We start from the raw sequence: 20,183 nt of genomic DNA, 5'->3' as shown, positions 1-20,183 counted from the left end.
TCTTTAACCATACTTGTCATAGAGTTTTGACTTTACACATGTTACATATAATTTACATATTCTTTAAAAGGTAAAATGAAAGAATACACAACAAAAAATGAAACAAATTGCACACAAATGTAATCAAAAGAACTGAAATATATATCAAATTGATTCCATAGCACATAAAGAAAAGGGTGATTTCAGAAAACTTTTGAACACTGTACTCTGGATATCCTATGTAGGATATACTCTAAGGACAATAGGAATTGCAAAATGATCTTCGACTACACTTTATTTTTAGTGGTAGTATTAAAATTGTAAAAGACTACTCAACTCAGATTGTTGGTTGACTTATTTTTTTCTAAGCCTGCAAGATAATCTGGACTAACAATTACATGAATTCAGGCAGTGCTATAGTAACAGTGCTCATTTGGATAAAAGGTAAATACATAAATTAGGAAAGTTTTACCTTCTCAATACACCCAAGCATCTTACCTCCTCCTACTTCACAAAAGGGTGCAGAGGTGAAGGCAGCTGTCTCCTCCCTCCAAATCTCCCAACCACCTCGTGCTGCAACCCATGTGTGCAGGACTCTTTGACCTCCCCACACTCCCCACCCATTACCTCCCTGTGTCAGAAGAGTCTGTGCTTCTATCAAAGACCTCCCACCTGTGCCCTGCACTCCATCAGTCTTACTTTCAAGAGGGTTTGACTACCTATCTCCTTCAGCATCAAACTTCCATCTTCAAACTATACTACAAGGCCATGGTAATCAAGACAGCATGGTACTGGTACCAAAACAGAGCTATAGACCAATGGAACGGAACAGAGGCCTCGGAGGCAACCCCACACACCTATAACCATCTGATCTTTGACAAACCTGACAAAAGCAAGGGGGAAAGGATTCCCTGTTTAATAAATGCTGTTGGGAAAACTGGCTAGCCATATGCGGAAAACAGAAACTGGACCCCTTCCTGACACCTTACACCAAAATTAACTCCAGATGGATTAAAGACTTAAACATAAGACCTAACGCTATAAAAACCCTAGAAGAAAACCTAGGCAACACCATTCGGGACATAGGCATAGGCAAGGACTTCATGACTAAAACACCAAAAGCATTGGCAACAAAAGCCCAAATAGACAAATGGGATTTAATTAAACTCCAGAGCTTCTGTACATCAAAAGAAATGATAATTAGAGTGAACTGGCAACCAACAGAATGGGAAAAAATTTTGCACTCTACCCATCTGACAAAGGGCTAATATCCAGAATCTACAAAGAACTGAAACAGATTTACAAGAAAAACAAACAAACCCAGTCAAAAGTGGGTGAAGGACATGAACAGACACTTTTCAAAAGAAGACATATATGAGGCCAACAAACATGAAAAAATGCTCATTATCACTGGTCATTAGAGAAATGCAAATCAAAACCACATTGAGATACCATCTCACCCCAATTAGCATGGCAATCATTAAAAAATCTGGAGACAACAGATGCTGGAGAGGATGTGGAGAAATAGGAACACTTTTACACTGTTGGTGGGAGTGTAAATTAGTTCAACCATTGTGGAAGACAGTGTGGTGATTCCTCAAGGATCTAGAAATAGAAATTCCATTTGACCCAGTAATCCTAAAGTACAATAAAATAAATAAAAAATTTCTGTCTTCTGTCTCCACTAGATCATTCCTAGCAGCATGAAAAACTCCTTCTACTAGTCCCCACCTTGAAACACAACCACAAATATTCTCTTTGATCACACATCTTCCTCGAGCTACCATTTCATTTCTCTGATCACCTGCACCACAAAATCAATCAAAATCATGGTGAAAAGATACTGTTTTTACCTCATTACCTCCATTATCTCCTCAATGCAGTCAACCAGGCTTTGGTCTCCCCACTCCATCAGCATTGCTCTTGCCAGGGTGGCCCATGGCCTCCCTGTTGCCAAATGCAAACATCATTTCTCCCTTCTGGGCAGCCTCTGGGCAGTGAACCACACAGCTGACCATTCTCTTCTTCTTGAAAATCTTCATCCCTCCACAGACTTCTGGTTTTCCTCCCTTCTCACAGATCTCTCCATCTCGGTCCTCTTCTTCTCTTGTCTGTGGTCACCATCTTGAGGGCCCTAGGCTTAGTTCTCAGACTTCAATTTATACTCTCCCTGGGTGAGCTCATTCAGTCTTATTTCAAATATTTTCTATATGAAGGCCAAATTCATATCTTTAGCTCACTCTCTCCTGGGCTCCAGAGGCATTTATCCAGCTGCTTGTTTAATGTCTCCACCAGGATGGTCTCTGGAGTCAGCCTGCCTAGATAGGTAACCTACCCTCTGTGTGGCCTTATGATCCTTAACTTTATCACTGAAATGGAGATGATAATAGTACCTACTTCACTAACTTATTTGTGAGAATTAAATTCAAAAGTGCACATAAAGTGCTTATAACAGCACTGGTACAAAGGAATTGCTCAATAAATACCTATTTGTTTACTTGTTTAAACTCCCTACTAGAAGTAATAGAAGGAACCTCACCTGTATGTCTAATTCATCAATTAATTCCTGAGGCCTAGAACACTGCCTGACATATGGTAAGAGCTCCGTACTGACTGAATGAATGAACTGATTCCTGTAAAGGGGGAAAAAGTAGTACCTACAGAAATCAACTCAATTGTCACAGGTTGCCTTGACTGAAGGAGTCATCTATGGCTTTTTTTTCCCCAGCACTATATTTTTGGAATCTGTCCTCTCATTGACCAAGTCCTAGGAATGCAACTGTGGTGTTCCTGCCTCTGGTTCTGTGGAGCATGCTGGGTTTTATTTAAAAATGTAAAATAAGATTTATTGTTAGAACCTATTGATAATTTTGTTTGGTAATAAAATTTGCTGATTTATTATTAACTTTTAACCCAGAGTCAGTCCTTCATACAGGGAAGATCCTTATTCTCCAATCAGATAAATGTTTCCTGAGTTGAACTTTTAAAGAAACAAGCTAGTGCTCCCTGAGCTGTATTTAACTGACACATGCCTGGTAGGCAATTGATGAGTGCTCCTTGAATGAACTAATCATTTAACTTATTCACTCTTGGTTTGGTTCCCCATGTATCCATCCATGTTCTATGAATTCTTGGAGTTGGTACTATCCACTATATCACAGCAGTGAGGAAATTCAGGCTAACCTCATAATATGCGAACTCTGCTTCTTGGCTGCTGCAAGTCATACAAATTTTGTCGCCTGTGCCTTCTCAGAAGTTGAGCAAGAATATCATTATAACTGTATTACTTATACATTGAAAAGTGTTAGTAGGTAAGAGGGGAATTGGGCATGATCAGATCAACTTACTGAATTTGCTTCATTGAGAGCTACTAGGCATTGCTAGTCTACTGCAGAATTTTCCAGTCTTTAGAATCTATTTTATTCACTTATCTATCACAGCAAAACAAATACTTAGAACTGTGGCTGTCTTTCTACACTTCTGTTTAAAACTAGTTTTAAAAATTTGAAGAATTACTCTTATAGGAAATTGAATTTTGTTAATATCTAAGTTGATGAATAAAGGATCAAAAAATACCTAAAGTGTATATCAAGCACCAGTATAAGATACATCTTTTCATGGCATTTGATTGGGAGTTTTACTGTTAAGTGAAAATATCACCTTTTAATTTTATAGTTAAACTAATTTTACACAGTGAATTACTTCTAAAACATTGGTTCACAGCATGCTTCTAAACTCTCCAGTCTATTAGTTTTGTTTGGTTCTTTCGATTTCTTAAAATGTTTAACTATTGACTGTTTCTGGACAAATGTGAAGCTTATGGATCACTGATCCTTTAATGAATAGGCTAATAACAATTATGGTCATAAAAGTGGTTTCTGCATCAAACCTCAAAGTACATTCAATAGCAAGAGTGCCTTTATAGAAGGAAGGCATCATCATTCTCAGGTTCATTTGAAAAAGACACACAATGCTGATACCATTAGGCTAAGCACAACAAAAAAGTTAAGCTTAACTTTGAAAGTAAAACTAGTTGGCCAGGCGTGGTGTTTCACGCCTGTAATCCCAGCACTTTGGAAGGCAGAGGCTGGCAGATCATGAGGTCAGGAGATTGAGATCATCCTGGCCAACACGGTGAAACCCTGACTCCTCCAAAAATACAAAAAAGCAACTGAGTGTGGTGGGGAGTGCCTGTAATCCCAGTTCCTCGGGAGGCTGAGGCAGGAGAATCACTTGAACCAGGGAATCAGAAGTTGCAGCGAGCCCAGAACACACCACCGCACTCCACCCTGGGCGACGGAGAGAGGCTCCGAGGGAGACTCCATCTCAGGAAAAAAAGAAAGAAAGAAAGAAAGAAAGTATAACTAGGAGTACAGTATAAAGAATGACCTCAGTGAGCTGCTCACAGATAAAAAAATGTGTGTAAGGAGGCCTGGGGTAGAGAGGTAGGAAAAGAGTAGGAAAGGATACCTTAAAAACAAACAAACAAAAAACTATTTTAAGGTATCAGCACGACACTGCTATGGGATAGTTCTTGCTGTTTTTGAGTTTGTGCTTTTCTTTAATTATGCAGGTGTTAATGATGACTTGGCTTAATGAATGGCCAAAGTAAAAATTCAGCAGAAATGCATTTAGCACAATACCTATTGATAATTTTTTTTTTTTTTTCATTTAGACTCGGTCTCAGCAGCGCTAAGTAGAAACCTAGAAAGCGGATGTATATTGGGTATATATATATATATATATATATATATATATATGCTATAACACAAATAAAATTTAAGGACAATGTAAGACAATGAATTTTCTTACACGTTTGGGACTGGGCTGACAGAGTGGATTAAGTGCCCAAAGGTTCTACAAACCCGCGACAGGGCAAAACGAAGCCCCCGCCCACGCCCCCTCCCTCACAGCCGTCAGCCCCAGAATCCCAACCCTGCCCCTTCCCTGCAAGCACCGGGTCTTTCCCTCACCCCTCCCCTACCGGCTTGAATCCCGGCTACCGCCTCGCATCTCGGCCCCGCCCTGCACCCCGGCCCCGCCCTGCACCCCGGTCCCGCCCTGCACTCCAGTCCCGCCCCGCACCCCGGTCCCGCCCCTCCCGCAGTCTCACACCCCCGCACCCCCCGCATCCCGGCCCCGCCCTGCATCCCGGCACCGCCCTGCATCTCGGCCCCGCCCTGCTTCCCGGCCAAGCCGGCAGCGCTGGGAGCGGTCTGCAGAGGCCGGGGTGCGCCGGGCACTAATCCTCCAGGAACTGGTGGCCGCGGGCCCCAGCTGCTCGGCGGGTAAACATGGCCGCCCTGACGACCGTTGTGGTAGCGGCGGCGGCCACCGCGGTAGCCGGGGCTGTAGCAGGGGCGGGTGCAGCTACCGGGACCGGCGTGGGAGCGACGCCAGCGCCTCAACAGGTAAATCTGGGAGAGCTGAGAGCCGCTCTGGCGGCGGGCGTGGGGCCGAGGGCTGCAGGCCCTGGCTGAACAGGTGCCCTCTGTCGCGCCAACGGGAGGCGGGAGGCGGGAGGCGCGGCGTTCGCCTCCCCTGCTCGGGGCCTGGCACGCGCCGGGCGTTGCTCTTTGTTGGCTTGTGCGTTTAACAGCTTTTGCAGAGCCGCCTCCATGTGGTTTCGGAGTCGAGGAAGACCTGGGTGGGAACCCGGCTCTGCCTCTTCCTAGCCGCGTGATAAGAACATATGCTGTCGGCGACTCACTTTCTTCTCTAAAAATTGGGAAGAGTAACATGCACCTCCCGAGCTTTGGACTAACGTTATGTCTGGGGAGCCCCTGGCACAGTGCTTGGTTGGAGAGGGACTTGGTGCTCAACAATTGGTGGCAGCTCTGTTACTGTACCAGCGCTGGGAACACAGGGAGAAAAACAATATAGGATGGTCCGAGGCAGAGGTGTTTCCAAAGATCGGCTTAGGACCCCTTTCTCTGTAGTGAGAGCCAGGTATCTTTGTTCAGATGTTACCAGGTCAGCGAGACTTTACATTATCACTCTAAACTAAATCCGTTTACGCGGCACACCCAGTCCTTGTTTCTGGTTTTATTTTTCTCCATAGCACTTAGTACCATATATTATATTACATATTTTGTTTCTATTGTTTGTTTCTCCTCACACCCCTTACCCTCCCCCATGAGAATGTAAGCTCCATGAGGGCAGAAAGTATTGGAAGTTTTATTCTTTATTGTATTTACAGCACCAAGAACTATGCCTGTTGTGTAGTGCCTGGAATATAGTAGGCATTTACTGAATATTTGTGGATCAATATAAACCTGAAGGAAGGCTGTCGTGAGCTGAGGACAGGTTCCATTTTTTTCCTCCTTTAAGAAATGTCTTTACTCGTAGACCTTCAGGAAATTCCACCTAAAGCAAGTTTTCTCACACATCCTTTGTAATAATGTTTATTATTCTAACTCTGCCCAAGTATCTCAGGAAAAAATAGAAAATACATAAAAATACATAATACATAAAATATTTTTAAGTTACGATGCTTAAAAAAGTGCGTGACCCCGTGTTGCTGGCTTTATGTGTCCAAAACATTGCTAGATGTCCTCTAGGGGACTAATAAAATGCCTGAAAGAGGCTGCTAGCATCCAATGGGTAGAGGTCAGAGAATAGCCCTCCACAACAAAGAATCATCTGGTCCAAAAGTCAGTAGTGCTGAGATGGAGAACCATGCTGTATACTTTCTACCTCAGCATAATGAGGTAGAATTCTTCACGTTGTGTTCGGGCTTTATTAAAAAAAAATTAGTTACTGCATGCAATATTGTGATAATGTTTAGGAGTTTACATGTTATCCATCTTTATACTCCCCCCCCAGCATACTGCACAAACATACCTATACACACAAATTTTACATGCTAACACTGAACTTGAATATTTGTCATATGATTAAATGAACGAATAGTCTTACTGACTTTAACACTGAAACCAACTGGTATTTTCTTGAGATGAGATAATTTTCCTGATAGCAATCTCATGATGCTAGAGATGTCCACCAAAATATCTCAAGTTACTTTCAGCTAGGGCTTCTAGAACAAAACACTACAGATTTGGTGGCTAAAGAACAACAAAAGTTTATTTTCGTACAGTTCTAGAAGGTAGAAGTTCACAAGTTGCCCTTAGGGTTGGTTTCTGGTGAGGCCTCTCTTCCTGGTTTGTAGACGGCCACCTTCTCACTGTGTCCTCACATAGTCTCTCCTCTGTGTACAAGAGGAGAGAAAGAGATCTCTGACATCTCTTGCAGGGACACCAGTTCCATCAAATTAGGTCCCCACCTTAATGACCTCATTTAACCCACTTTGGGGGTCAGGCCTTCTACATAGGAATTTTGAGGGAACACAGTTCAGTCCATCACAGTTTCTTTAAATTATTTTGGAGTAATTATCTCTGAAGTTTTAGAACTCTTTTATGTTGTAGTTTATTTTACAATTCCTCGGAGCATGGAATCTCATAAATTCCTCACTCATTATGAAAAGTAACAATGTACCCTACCTATGCTTTTTAATATTTGTGTATTATTTGTTCCTAACCCTTATTACCTATTGCCTTTCAAAACCGAAGACCACAAATCTCTATCCTCCTCTCTAATGTCATTTCCCCCTTGTTCTCAGCTGTTCTCTTGTTCATTTTAGTTGTTGAATTATGACATTTTTGAAGTATCTCTACCACATCACATTAGTGTGATGCTGGCTTGATACTAGCATAAGTCTCTGTCTTCTGTTTCGTTTTAAGGACCTTCTCTCTGATGTCCTGAATTTTATGTTCCTTGGCTGCCTGAAATAGCCCTTCAGTAATAACTATTTTCACCTGTTACTGTGTAACCTTACATAGTTTGCAGATGTGATTAAATTAAATTCAATATCTTAATTATCTGAGTAGACCTGGAATAATCACAAAGGCCCTTATAAGACAGAGGGGGAAGGATCAGAGTTGGAAGTAGGAGATATGATGATGGAAGAAGGAGGTTGGAGTGATGTGAGAAGGGGCCATTAGCTAAGGAATGAAGGTGGCTATAGATGCTGGAATAAAGTTAAGGGGGTGGTTTCTTCCCTGAAGCTTCTACAAGGAATGCAGCGCTACTAACACTTTAATTAATATTATTTTTAATGTACAAATCATAATTATATACATTTATGGGGTACAATGTGATGTTTTGATATATGTATACAATGTGGAATGATTAAACCAGGCTAATAACGTATCTATCACCTCACTTATTTTTTGTGGTGAACCATTTGAAATTTACTCTGTTATTTTGAAATATACAATACATTCTTATTGACTTTAGTCAAACTACTGTGTAGTAGATCTCAAAACATTGCACCTGTCTATCTGAAACTTTGCACTGTTTGACTAACAACTCGCTATTTCCTTCCTTGCCCTCCCCACCAGCCTCTGGCAACTATTGTTCTACTCTGAATTAGATTCCACTTGCAGTCTAAGTGAGATTATATGGGATTTGAATCTCTTTGTCTGGCTTTTTTCACTTAGCATAATGTCCTCCAGGTTCACACTTTGATTTTAGACTAGACCTCCAGATCTGTGAGGGAATAAATTTGTGTTGTTTAAGCCACTACATTTGTGGTAAACTAACTTGTGGTGAGTTTGTTACAGGAGCAATAGGAAAGACCTAAGAAAGCTCTCAGTCCTCATCCTTGTTTAGCTTTGACGCATTATGCTGGCAGAAAGTAAAGACTAAGATAGGGTTTTAAACTGCCTACTTACATGTTGGAGGTATGCTTCAGCATGCATATAGACCCCCTTTCCCAAAGGAAGCAAAGGCTAGGACACATAGTGGTTCAAATCATCTAAGGAAATCTCTCACCAATTATTAGCTGACAACTGAGCTAATGAGAGATTTCACTGCCACATCTGACCAAGACTACAGATTTTACAGAATTAATTCAGGAAAGTAATTACACAAACAGCAATGAAACAAACCCTGACAGAGGGAGAGAATCTCATTTTTAGAGTTGTCACATTACATTATTTTAAATGTCCAGTCTTTAACAAAATTATGAGACGTGGCAAGAAAGTATGGTTCATACATGGGAAAAATAGTAAAAAGCAGCTGTCTCTAAGGATTACTGGCTATTGGACGTACTAGACAAAGACTTCAAAGCAGCTATTTAAATATGATCAAAGAACTAAAGGAAACCATTGCTAAAGAACTAAGAGAAAGTGGGAATTATGTCTCATCAAATAGAAATCTATAAAGAAATTAAACATATAAAAAAGAATCAAATAGAAATTCTGGAGTTAAAAAATGCAAGAACTCAAATGAAAACATCACTAGAGAGACTCAGCACCAGATTTGAGCTGGCAGAAGAAAGTATCAGCAAACTCGGAGATAGCTCAATTCAGATTATCCAGACTAAAGAACAGGGAGAATAAAAATGACAGAGTCTGAGATCTGTGCAACACTGTTATGCATGCTACCATGTGCATAATGAGAGTCCCAGGAAGCAAGGAGAGAGAGAAAAAAGGGGGAAAATGGATATTTGAAGAACTAATGGCAGAAGACTTCCCAAATTTGATGAAAAACATTAACCTATATAAGGATGGAACTCAATGAATTCTAAGTAGAATAAACTTATAGAAATTTATATCTTGACACATCATAATAAACCTCCCAATAAATACAGACAGAAAGTCTTGAAAGCACCAAGAGAGAAGCAATTCATTACATATAAGGAATCCTCAGTAAAATTAACAGCTGATTTCACATCAGAAACCATGGACACCAAAAAGCAGAGGGATGACATAAAATAGAAAAAGACTGCCAACCAGTTATTCTTTGTACAGCAAAATTATTCTGTAAGAATGAAGGAGAATTTAAGACATACTGAGGTAAACAAAAGCCAAAAGAATTTGTCATTAGCATAATTGCCCTACATTAAAAGGAGTCCTGCAAGCTTAAATAAGAGGACACTAGACAGTAAGTAGAATCTACATAAAGAATAATGTGAATAGAGTACTGCAAATATATAGGTAAATATGAAAGCATAAATGCATTTTTGTTTGTAACAAATGCTTTTCAGAAAATAGAGGAAGAAACATTTTTAGTGAACATTCCTTGTTCTGTAAGGCGATTATTACCCTGATACCAAAATCAAACAAAAACATCACAAGAAAGAAAAATACAAACTAGTATCTGTTATAAATACAGATGTAAAAATCCTCAACAAAATACTAGCCAACATATCTAAAAACATGAAAAGGATTATATACCATGATCAATTGGAATTTATTCCAGACATGCAATGTGGGTTTACTATATGAAAATCAGCTAATATAATACAATATATTAATAAAATGAAGGGCAAAACCACGTAATCATCTCAGTAGAAACAAAAAAGCAGTTGACAAAATCCAACACCCTTTCGTGATAAAAACGGTCAACAAACTATCAATGGAAGAGAACTTTCTCAATGTGACAGAGGCATCATTAAGTAACATATTACCTTTTTTTAAAATATTTTTCAAAATATGGAGCGCTTCACGAGTTTGCATGTCATCCTTGTGTAGGGGCCGTGCTAATATTCTCTGTATCGTTCCAGTTTTTTAGTATATGTGCTGCCGAAGCGAGCACGTACTTTTTTTTTTTTTTTTTGAGACCAAGTCTTGCTCTCGTTGCCAAAACTGGAGTGCAATGGTGTGATCTCAGCTCACTGCAACCTCCGCCTCCCAGGTTCAAGTGATTCTCCTGCCTCAGCCTCCCAAGTAGCTGAGATTACAGGTGCGCACCACCATGCCCAGCTAATTTGTCGTATTTTTAATAGAAATAGGGTTTCACCATGTTAGCCAGTCTGGTTTCAAACTCCTAATCTCAGGTGATCTGCCTGCCTTGGCCTCTCAAATTACGGGATTACAGGCTTGCACCACCACTCCCAGCTGTAACATATTACTTGATGATAAAATATGAAAAGCTGTCTCCATATGATCAGGAACAAGATAAGGTTGTCCACTCTTAACACTTTGCTCACTGAAAGTTCTAACTAGGGCAGTTAGGCAAGAAAAGTTAATAAAAAAGCATTCCTATTAGAAAGGAAGAAGTAATGTGATACTTATTCACAGGTGACATAATGTATATTAATAATTCTAAGGAATCCACACACACACACACAAAACTTACTAGAAAACTAATAAGTACAGCAAGGTTGCAGGGTACAAGATAAATATACAGAAGTCAATTGTATTTCTATACACTAGCAATGGGCAATTCAAAAATAAAATGCAGAAAAAATACCATTTATAGTAGTATTATAAAAAATAAAATACATAGGAATTAATTTAACAAAAGCACAAAACTTATGCTCTAAAACCTACAAAAACTATTCAAAAAAATTAAAGGAGACTTATATAAGTGAATACTTAATATTTATGATTTTGAAGACTTTGTTTTTTTAAGATGGCAATACACCCCAAATTGATTTGCAGATTCAGTGCAATCTCTATAAAAATCTTAGCTGCCTTTTTAAAAAATTTTTTTGCAGAAATGTACAAGCTGGTCTTAAAATTAATATGGAAAATTCAAGGCACCCTGAATAGCCAAAACAATCTTGAAAAAGAAGAACAAAGTTGAAGGACTTACAATTGTTAATTTCAGAATTTAACTTCAAAGCCACAGTAATCAAACTGTGGTACAGGCATAGGGACAGATGATAGACAAATAGATCAATGAGAGTCAAGACATAAACCTACACATTTATGGGTAGTTGATTTTCAAAAGGGTGCCAAGACAATTGCATAAGAAAAGAATAGTCTTTTCAACAAATGTTTGGACAATTGAATTACTACATACAGAAGCTGAACCACCTCATACCATATTTGAAAAATCTCTGATCTGATCAAAGACCTAAATATAGGTCTAAAAAACTCTTAGAGTATAAAACTCTTAGAATAAAACACAGGCCTGAGTCTTCATGACCTTTGGTCAGGTCAGTAGTTTCTCCTGCATGACATCTAAAGCACAAGCAGCCAAAGACCAAGTAGATACCTTGGAGTTCATCAAAATTAAAAGCTTTTGTGCTTCAGGCCAGGTGCAGCGGCTCATACCTGTAATTCTAGCACTTTGGGAGGCCCAGGCGGGCAGATGACTTGAGGCCAGGAGTTTGAGACCAGCTCGGACAACATTGCGAAACCCCATCCCTACTAAAAATACAAAAATTAGCCCTGCATGGTGGTGTGCATCTGTGGTCCCACCTACTCAGGAGGCTGAGGCAGGAGAATCACTTGAACGGGGGTGGCGGAAGTGGAGGTTTCAGTGAGCCGCGATTATGCTGCTGCAAAAGAACATTATCAGCAAACTGACACAAGAGCAGAAAATCAAACACCGCATTTCTCACTCATAGGCAGGTTTTGAACAATGAGAACACATGGACACAGGGAGGGTAGCACTACACACTGGGGTCTGTTGGGGGGAAATAGGGGAGGGACAGCAGGGGGTGGGGAGTTGGGGAGAGAGAGCATGGGGAGAAATGCCAGATATAGGTGAAGGGGAGGAAGGCAGCAAATCACACTGCCATGTGTGTACCTATGCAACAATCTTGCATGTTCTTCACATGTACCCCAAAACCTAAAATGCAATTAAAAAAAAAAGAAAATAACTTCCCACATGAAAAAAAAAAGTGAAGAGGAAGTCAGAGAATGGGAGAAAATGCTTGCAAATTATATGTTGATAAGGGTCTTACATCTAAAATACATATTGAATAAAGTTACAGCAAATTTAGTTCAATATAGATCAAATAGGCTTTTATTTGCAATTCATGAATCAGGGCAGCCTCCCATTCTATAAAATAGAATAATAATTACCATAGGGCATGACAGAACAGTGGATTCTGTAGAGCAGGAACAAAAAACCCAGGAACAGTAGAAAAAAATGGGGCTCTCAGCAGCTGGGGTGGCAGGAGGAGCAGCAATAGCCAGGCATCCCAGCTCCACAGAGGCTCACACACCAGGGCTTGCAAGCACAGCACCAGGCAGGTACCTTTCCTCCTGCCAAGAAGCCCAAGAAGAAGGTCAGTTAAGCAGAAGGGACAGTGAAGGGCGAGCCCAAGAGGAGATTCATGTAGTTGTCATCTAAACTTGCTCCTACAAAAGCAGAAATGAAGCCAAAAAAGGCAACATGAAAGGATAAATCTTCAGACACAAAGTGCAAACCAAAGGGAAAAGGGGAGTAAAAGAAAAACTGGCCGAAGTGGCTAAATAAGAAACTAAAGAAGACTTAACCTGCAGAAAACAAACTAAAACCAAGGAGAGCTTTGATGAAGGCTAAGGGAAAGAAACCAAGTCTGCCTGGCAATAAAATGAGTTTGATTTAAAAAAAGAAAAAAAAAAGAAAAAAAGCCAAATCTGATTAATATCATCTACTGTGTCTTAGTAGTCCCTGTCTCCCTCCTTATACAATCCAGATTCATATTTTTATCAACTATCTTGTAAATGCAAGTTTTTTAGTCACTCTGGGAACATTTTTAAGAAGGAGAGAACCCCACCTCATACTATTTTTTAAGTATAAATGTTTTAAGAGGTGAAATCATTTGCAGTTTGTTTTTTCGTACAACTACAAAATAGTGTGGAATATTAAATTATGGGAGGCTTTGACTGTCTTGGGTGTCAGCTTAACATTCCATAGAAGGGGGTTAGTTCTTATATCCTCTAATACTAAGCATACCAAATGGCAATATGGAGTCACGGTCCTGCATTTAATGTCTTGAACATTTTAAATTACTTCAATTCCCGTGTTAATTTTTAGTAGAAATGTTTCCTTATAAAAAACCACTCTTTGATCATGGCTTTCCCTGTCAGAATTGTGTGTACTCTGTGACGTCTTTGGTTATGGTAATCCTATATTTTCCTAATAACATTGTTAGTGTGTTATGAAAGATTGAAAATTAAAAGTATGTAGTATATGTGGTATTAAATTGTGAGTTGCTGGGATGTATGTAACAGCTTATCAACATGTGAAGATACTGGTATTTGATCGCCTCTTAAGGAAAAATTTCCTCCAAATTTAAGCTGGAAAGTCACTGGAATAACTTTTAAAAGTGCATGGCAGCCGGGTGTGGTGGCTCATGCCTGTAACCCCAGCACTTTAGGAGGCCGAGGCGGGTGGATCACCTGAGGTCAGGAATTCGAGACCAGCCTCGCTAACATGATGAAACCCTGTCTCTACTAAAAATACAAAAATTAGCTGGGCATGGTGGTGGGTGCCTGTATTCCCAACTACTTGGGAGGCTGAGGCAGGAGAATCACTTGAACTCGGGAGGCAGAGGTTGCAGTGAGCAGAGATCACGGCAATGCACTCCAGCCTGGATGACAAGAGTGAAACTTCGTCTCAAGGAAAAAAAATATATACACGGCATTTTAGATTTTTGGTACCTGTGATAAAAATTGTGTGCAAATTGAAATGTGTGTGTACTGATCTTCAACACAACCAATATAATCTCAATTATGAAAGAATGTTTTGGAGCTAAAAGAGCAAAGCAGATTGGAGTTGAGCACAGCAGCATGTGCCTGTAATCCCAGGTACTCAGGAGGCTGATGTGAGAGGATCACTTGAGCCCAGGAGTCCAACCTGGGCAACATAAGACCTTCACCACTTCAGTTAAACAAAGAAAGAGGATTGGTTAACATCCGTTTATTTCAGGTAACTTACGAGGGTAAAAGTAAAGAGGCTTTTCTTATTACTCGGAGTCAGGTTGACTGGACCCTTTCTGTTTGGTTGCTGTGCATCTCTGTTTTCAGGAAAAAAAATGATCAATTGGGGAAATTTACCTATTTCCTTAAAGTTTCATTTTGATCGTGTGGCACTTAGCATGAATGACTCTTTTTATTTTGTCTGGTCTGTTGGGGCCTACTGCCAGAGCTCTGTCCAAAACAATAGCCTCCCATAAAAGTTGAGTAACATATATAAATGTTACAATTCAACAATAAATAGACAACCAAATTTTCTAAAAGAGGAAGGATTTAAGTAGGCATTCCTTAGAAGTGGCCAATAAGCACATGAAAAAATGCTCAACATCATTAGTCATTATGGACTAATTAGAACCACTGTGAGAAATCACTTCTTACCCATTTAGATGACTGTAATAAAAAAGACAATAACAGTTATTGGTGAGTTTGTGGAGAAATTGAAATCCCTATACATTTCTAAGGGGAATGTAAATGGGTAGTTCTTTAAAAAGTTAAAAACTTTTGGGCTTCAAAGACATTATCAAGAAAGTGAAAAGACAACTCAGAGAATGGGGGGAAATATTTGCAAATCATATGTCTAATAAGGGACTTTTACATTCGGTATATAAGGAATGCTTTTAACTTCACAATAAAAGGTCAACCACCCCAACTTTTTTTTGAGGCAGTGTGTTGCTCTGTCCCCACAGGCTGGAGTGCAGTTGTGTGGTCATGGCTTACTGCAGCCTTGATCTCCTGAACTCAAGAAATCCTCCCACCTCAGCCTCCTGAGGTGGCCTCCTGGTAGCCTCATGCCACCATGCCTGGCTTTTTAAAAAAATTTTTATACAGACAAGATCTTGTGATGTTGCCCAGGCCGGTCTCAAACTCCTGCCCTCAAGCTGTTCTCCCACCTTGGCCTCCCAAAGTGCTGGAATTAGAGGCATGGGCCACCAGGCCTTGCTATGCCACCCAATTTTTTTAAACGGGAAAGTAAGAAAATAGTTACTTTATGATCCAGAAATTCTGCCGCTAGGTGTAAAATGAAGAAAATTGAAAACATGTATTCCCATTAAAACATGTACACAAATGTTCGTAGTAACTTGGCCAAATAGTTGAAACACCCCAATTGTCCATCAGCTAATGACTGATTAGTGGATAAACAAAATGTGGTAGATCCATATAATGGAGTATTATTCAGCCCTAAGAAGAAATGGAGTATTGATTCATGGTACAACACAGATGAATCTTGAAAACATAATGCAAAGTGCAAGAAGTCAGATAGACAAGGCTACATATTATACTAGCCAATTTATATAAATTCTCCAGAAAATGCAAATCCATAGAGTCAGAAAGTAGATTAATGGTTGCCAGGAGCTGGGAGGAAGGGGAACGGGGAGTGACCGCTAATAGGTATGAGGTTTCTTTTTGGTATGATGAAAATATTCTGAAACTGGATAGTCATGATAGTTGCACAACTTTGTGAATACACTAAAAACCACTGAATTGTACACTTTAAACAGATATTTTATGGTATGTGAATTATGTCTCAACTTAAAATATATTTCCTAGATTTAGATTTACTACTTTTTTTTTTTTTCTCCTAGAAATTTAAAGCCTTGTTTCATTTTCCCCTCATATCTCCCACTACCCATTTTTGTTGCTCAGCAATCCCTCTTGGTGATACCTCCAAAATACATTGAGTCTCATTTCCTTTGTAGTCCTGGACACTGTCATTCCTTGCCTGTATAGCTGTACCAGGTACCTCATTGATCCTCCTGCTTTTATTCTTGCCTCACTTCATCCCCACATCTCCCATCAATTTATTCTCCAAGAAATAGCCAGAAAATTTTTCTTAAAGAATTAAATGTACCATGGCATTTCCCTGCTCAAAACTCTTCAATAAAATTCAGACCCCCCTAAGTGACCTAAAATGTCTATATGATCTGGCACATACCTACCTCTCTACTTTTATCTCCTACCAAGATCCCTACTGTTACTAATCTTGTGTCACAATTGGCCTTTCTCTGCTTGAACTCGGCAAAGTCTTTCATGCTGTAGGGCTTTTGCACATGTAGATCCCTGTGCTTAGAACACGCTTTCCTACTGTTCCTGTGATGGCTGGCTCCATTCTTCCTTAAAGTCATCCCCTCAAATAGACCTTCTGTGGCCATTGTAACCGAAAAAGCAAACCCTTGCTCCACTTTCTCCATCTCAGCCCTTATGTTTATTTTCTTAATAGCACTTATTGCACCTGGTGGAGTTTCCGTTTTATTGCTTGTTTACTCTTTTCTCCTTAAATCTGTTTTTCCTCACTAGACTTTGAGACGGGCCATATTATTATGGATCATCACTGTTTCCTTAGTGTCTAATGCAGCCTGTGTCACTTCATAGTGTTCAATACATATTTGTTAAATGACTGAATGAATGAATTATTTTGCATATAATCCCTGGATATTTAACATTTCTTACTCAATTTAGCATTTTAAGATAGATATTCCTTCATATGATAGATATTCCTTCTTTCACAAATGTACTTTTAAGAGTTAAATAAGATCGGCTCCAAAATTATCCTCCAAGAAACTCAACTATTGACATTTTATCTCTCTGAAAAAATTCCACATTTATGTCTTACTGTTTTCATTACTATTAAGTTTTTTTTTCTCTCAATGCAGAATGATGGCTGTTTTAGTACTTCAGGTGGAATTCGTTCTTTTCATCTTCAAAACTGGAAGCAGAAAGTTAATCAGACTAAGAAAGCAGAATTCGTACGCACAGCAGAAAAATTTAAAAATCAGTAAGTATGAGAATATTATCTTCAAATAACATTACTAGCCATTTTATAATGGACATTAAAAAATTAACTGTACCTTACCTAGTCTTACATTAAGCTACAAAATTTTAATCACTAGCCTGTCAAATATAACAAGAGAAAGATGGGAGATGTGAAATGGACAAATGATAATAGGCTGTTTAATGTAAAGTTAATTATAACTAGAGTTATTTCGATTTTCTCTATTTTTGCCATTTTGGATCTGTGTATTTCACAGGAAACAAAACAGCTATTTCTTTAGATTTTGTGTAACAAATAACAGATCTAATACATTTTCACTTTATAACTATAGTTAAATGCCTGGTAAATATTTTTGAGGAAGTGAATTTTTTTTATTGTGTATGTATGAAAGTGTTTTATAAATGACGAACATTATATATTTAAATTGTTCTTCTTCCTATTTTACAAAGGAGGATGTTGAGAATCGTAGAGAATAAACATCTTTTCATAGATTACATGGTTAATAAATGGTGTTTGAGGGACTCAGTCTGGCCCCAGCCACTCTGAAAGCCATTATCATTCTTACTAACCAGTGCTGTTCACCAGCAACCCTGTTTGAATACGTGGGTGCGATCTCATGAAGGAAGACAGTGAATCATTTTAATGAAAAGTCTGTACTCTTATGTTTTTTTTTTTTGAAGTGGCTTTTTAATTGATCTTGCTTCCTTGGTTTCTGCCTCTTTCAAATCCATTCTGCACATTATGACCAAGCTATTTGAGAAGCTTCCATTTATTTAAAATTTTCAATATATATGAACTTTTTCTTTAAACAACCAGTAATATTTATTGAATGTGTAATGTTGTCAGTAGTACCAGCATATGATAAATATGAGGAATGTTAAAAAGAATTAGAACTCAAGGCACTCCACTCTACCCTACAGTTGAGAGCTTTATCAAAATGTTGCTTTGAACCTGCATGATGTTGATTTGCCAGAGAACACAAGAGAAAAGGAATCTATTGTAAGGAAAGGTCTCTGGATCAGAGTTGGTGGCAGTTCTCTATTTAGAAATTCTACCAATGAAAAAGTGTATAGTTTGAATTTTGAAAAGCTATGCCACATTGTAGCTTTTGGAGATTGAATTCTCCTTGCATTTATGTAATACTTTCACCTTTTTCCCCCCAACTTTACTGAGGTATAATTGACAAATAAAAATTATATATATTTAATGTCTACAGTGTGATGTCTGGATGTACATATACATTGCAAAATGATTACCACAATCAAGCTAGTTAACATATCCATCACTTCACATAGTTACCTTGTATGTGTGTATTTGAAATCAACTTTCTTAGCAAAGTATTTTCATTATGTTAAGTGAAATAAGCCATACACAGAAAGACAAACAATGCATGATCTTATTTATATGTGGAGTCTTAAAAAAAGTCAAACTCAGAAATAGAGAATAGAATGGTGGTTACCAGGAGTTTGGGGTGATGAGGTGAAAGTGGGGATAACAGGGAGATGTTGGTCAAAGGGTACAAGTAATAAAATAGAAAAGATCTGGAGACCTCACATACAGCATGGTGACTATAGTTAATAATAATGTATTGTATACTTGAAATTGCTAATACCTGTATCTTTAGTATCCAGAATTTGAAAAAATATAATTTTTAAACATTTCCAAAATGCCTTACTCTAGGTAGAATTAGATTCTAGGCTAGAGGTTCTGTTTTATGTTTCTTTCTAGATAGGGTAATGTCTACCAGATGGTTAATATCCATAGATACAGCAACTAGTGTGTCTTACAGTTCTGAGCAGGGTTCTTCACCTCCTGTAAGGCATTGGAAAAACTCACTGAAAGAATATTAGAAAAACTCATTGGAAGAGTGTTTCTATCTAACAGTTCATATAAACACAAAGGAAAAAACACAATCTATAATATCATTTTGTTTTATTTTTAGAATAGGTAATATAGTTCAAAAATCAAAACATATCAAAGGGTAACCAGTGGAAAATCTCAATTTTACCCTTGACCTAAGCCACCCAATTCCTTTCTACTAAGATAACCCAGTACTATTAGTTTCTTATGTATCCTTCCACAGATATTTTATGTGTTTATAAAGAAATAGAAATATTTTTCCCTTTTTGTATAAATGGTAGCATACTGTCCACATTGCTCTGCATCTTTTTTTTTAAGTGTATGTCTTAGATAACAAGGAATTGTAGCTTTTGCGTGGCACAACAATAGCACTATAGTTAGGTAAGTCAAATATCTATAATCTTTACAGACACACACAAAAGTATGTTGGGGTGAAATTGCATAATGTAAAGGATTTACTTGAAAATAAGCTAAGCTAAGCAAAGATAGATGTAATGGATTTACTTTAAAATACTTAAGCTAAACAAAGCAAAGATAGATGGATAAATGAAAATATGAGAGGTAAAACTGCTGAATCAGGGTGAAATAAAGGGCATATCATACGGGGGTCCATTTATCATTCTGTACTTTTGAATATGTCTTAATGTTTTCCTACAAAAACTTTGTTATAAAAAAAAGAGTTATCTGGGGCCGGGCGCGGTGGCTCAAGCCTGTAATCCCAGCACTTTGGGAGGCCGAGGCGGGTGGATCACGAGGTCAAGAGATCGAGACCATCTGGTCAACATGCTGAAACCCCGTCTCTACTAAAACTACAAAAAATTAGCTGGGCATGGTGGCGCGTGCCTGTAATCCCAGCTACTCAGGAGGCTGAG

General features: G+C 38.7%; 1 protein-coding gene and 1 non-coding gene across 3 annotated transcripts in view; one reads left to right on the top strand and one right to left on the bottom strand.

Annotated features, from left to right (window-relative positions):
- Positions 1–5,055: 5,055 nt before the first annotated feature.
- Positions 5,056–20,183, top strand: part of CCDC112 (coiled-coil domain containing 112) — a 30,009-nt gene continuing 14,881 nt past the window's right edge. For both annotated transcript variants that reach the window (XM_017544894.2, XM_017544893.2), the window contains exons 1-2: positions 5,056–5,390; positions 17,333–17,454. In XM_017544894.2, the coding sequence (XP_017400383.1) occupies positions 5,274–5,390; positions 17,333–17,454 (239 nt within the window). In that variant the 5' untranslated portion in view covers positions 5,056–5,273. The remainder of the gene's footprint in view (positions 5,391–17,332; positions 17,455–20,183) is intronic.
- Positions 10,470–10,578, bottom strand: LOC119473660. The gene has a single exon (XR_005202866.1). It is a non-coding gene; the product is annotated as a U6 spliceosomal RNA (small nuclear RNA).

This window comes from Cebus imitator, unplaced genomic scaffold, assembly GCF_001604975.1.
Source record: "Cebus imitator isolate Cc_AM_T3 unplaced genomic scaffold, Cebus_imitator-1.0 Scaffold173, whole genome shotgun sequence".
Taxonomy (NCBI): Eukaryota; Metazoa; Chordata; class Mammalia; order Primates; family Cebidae; genus Cebus; species Cebus imitator.
This window is presented reverse-complemented; position numbering and strand designations above follow the sequence as displayed.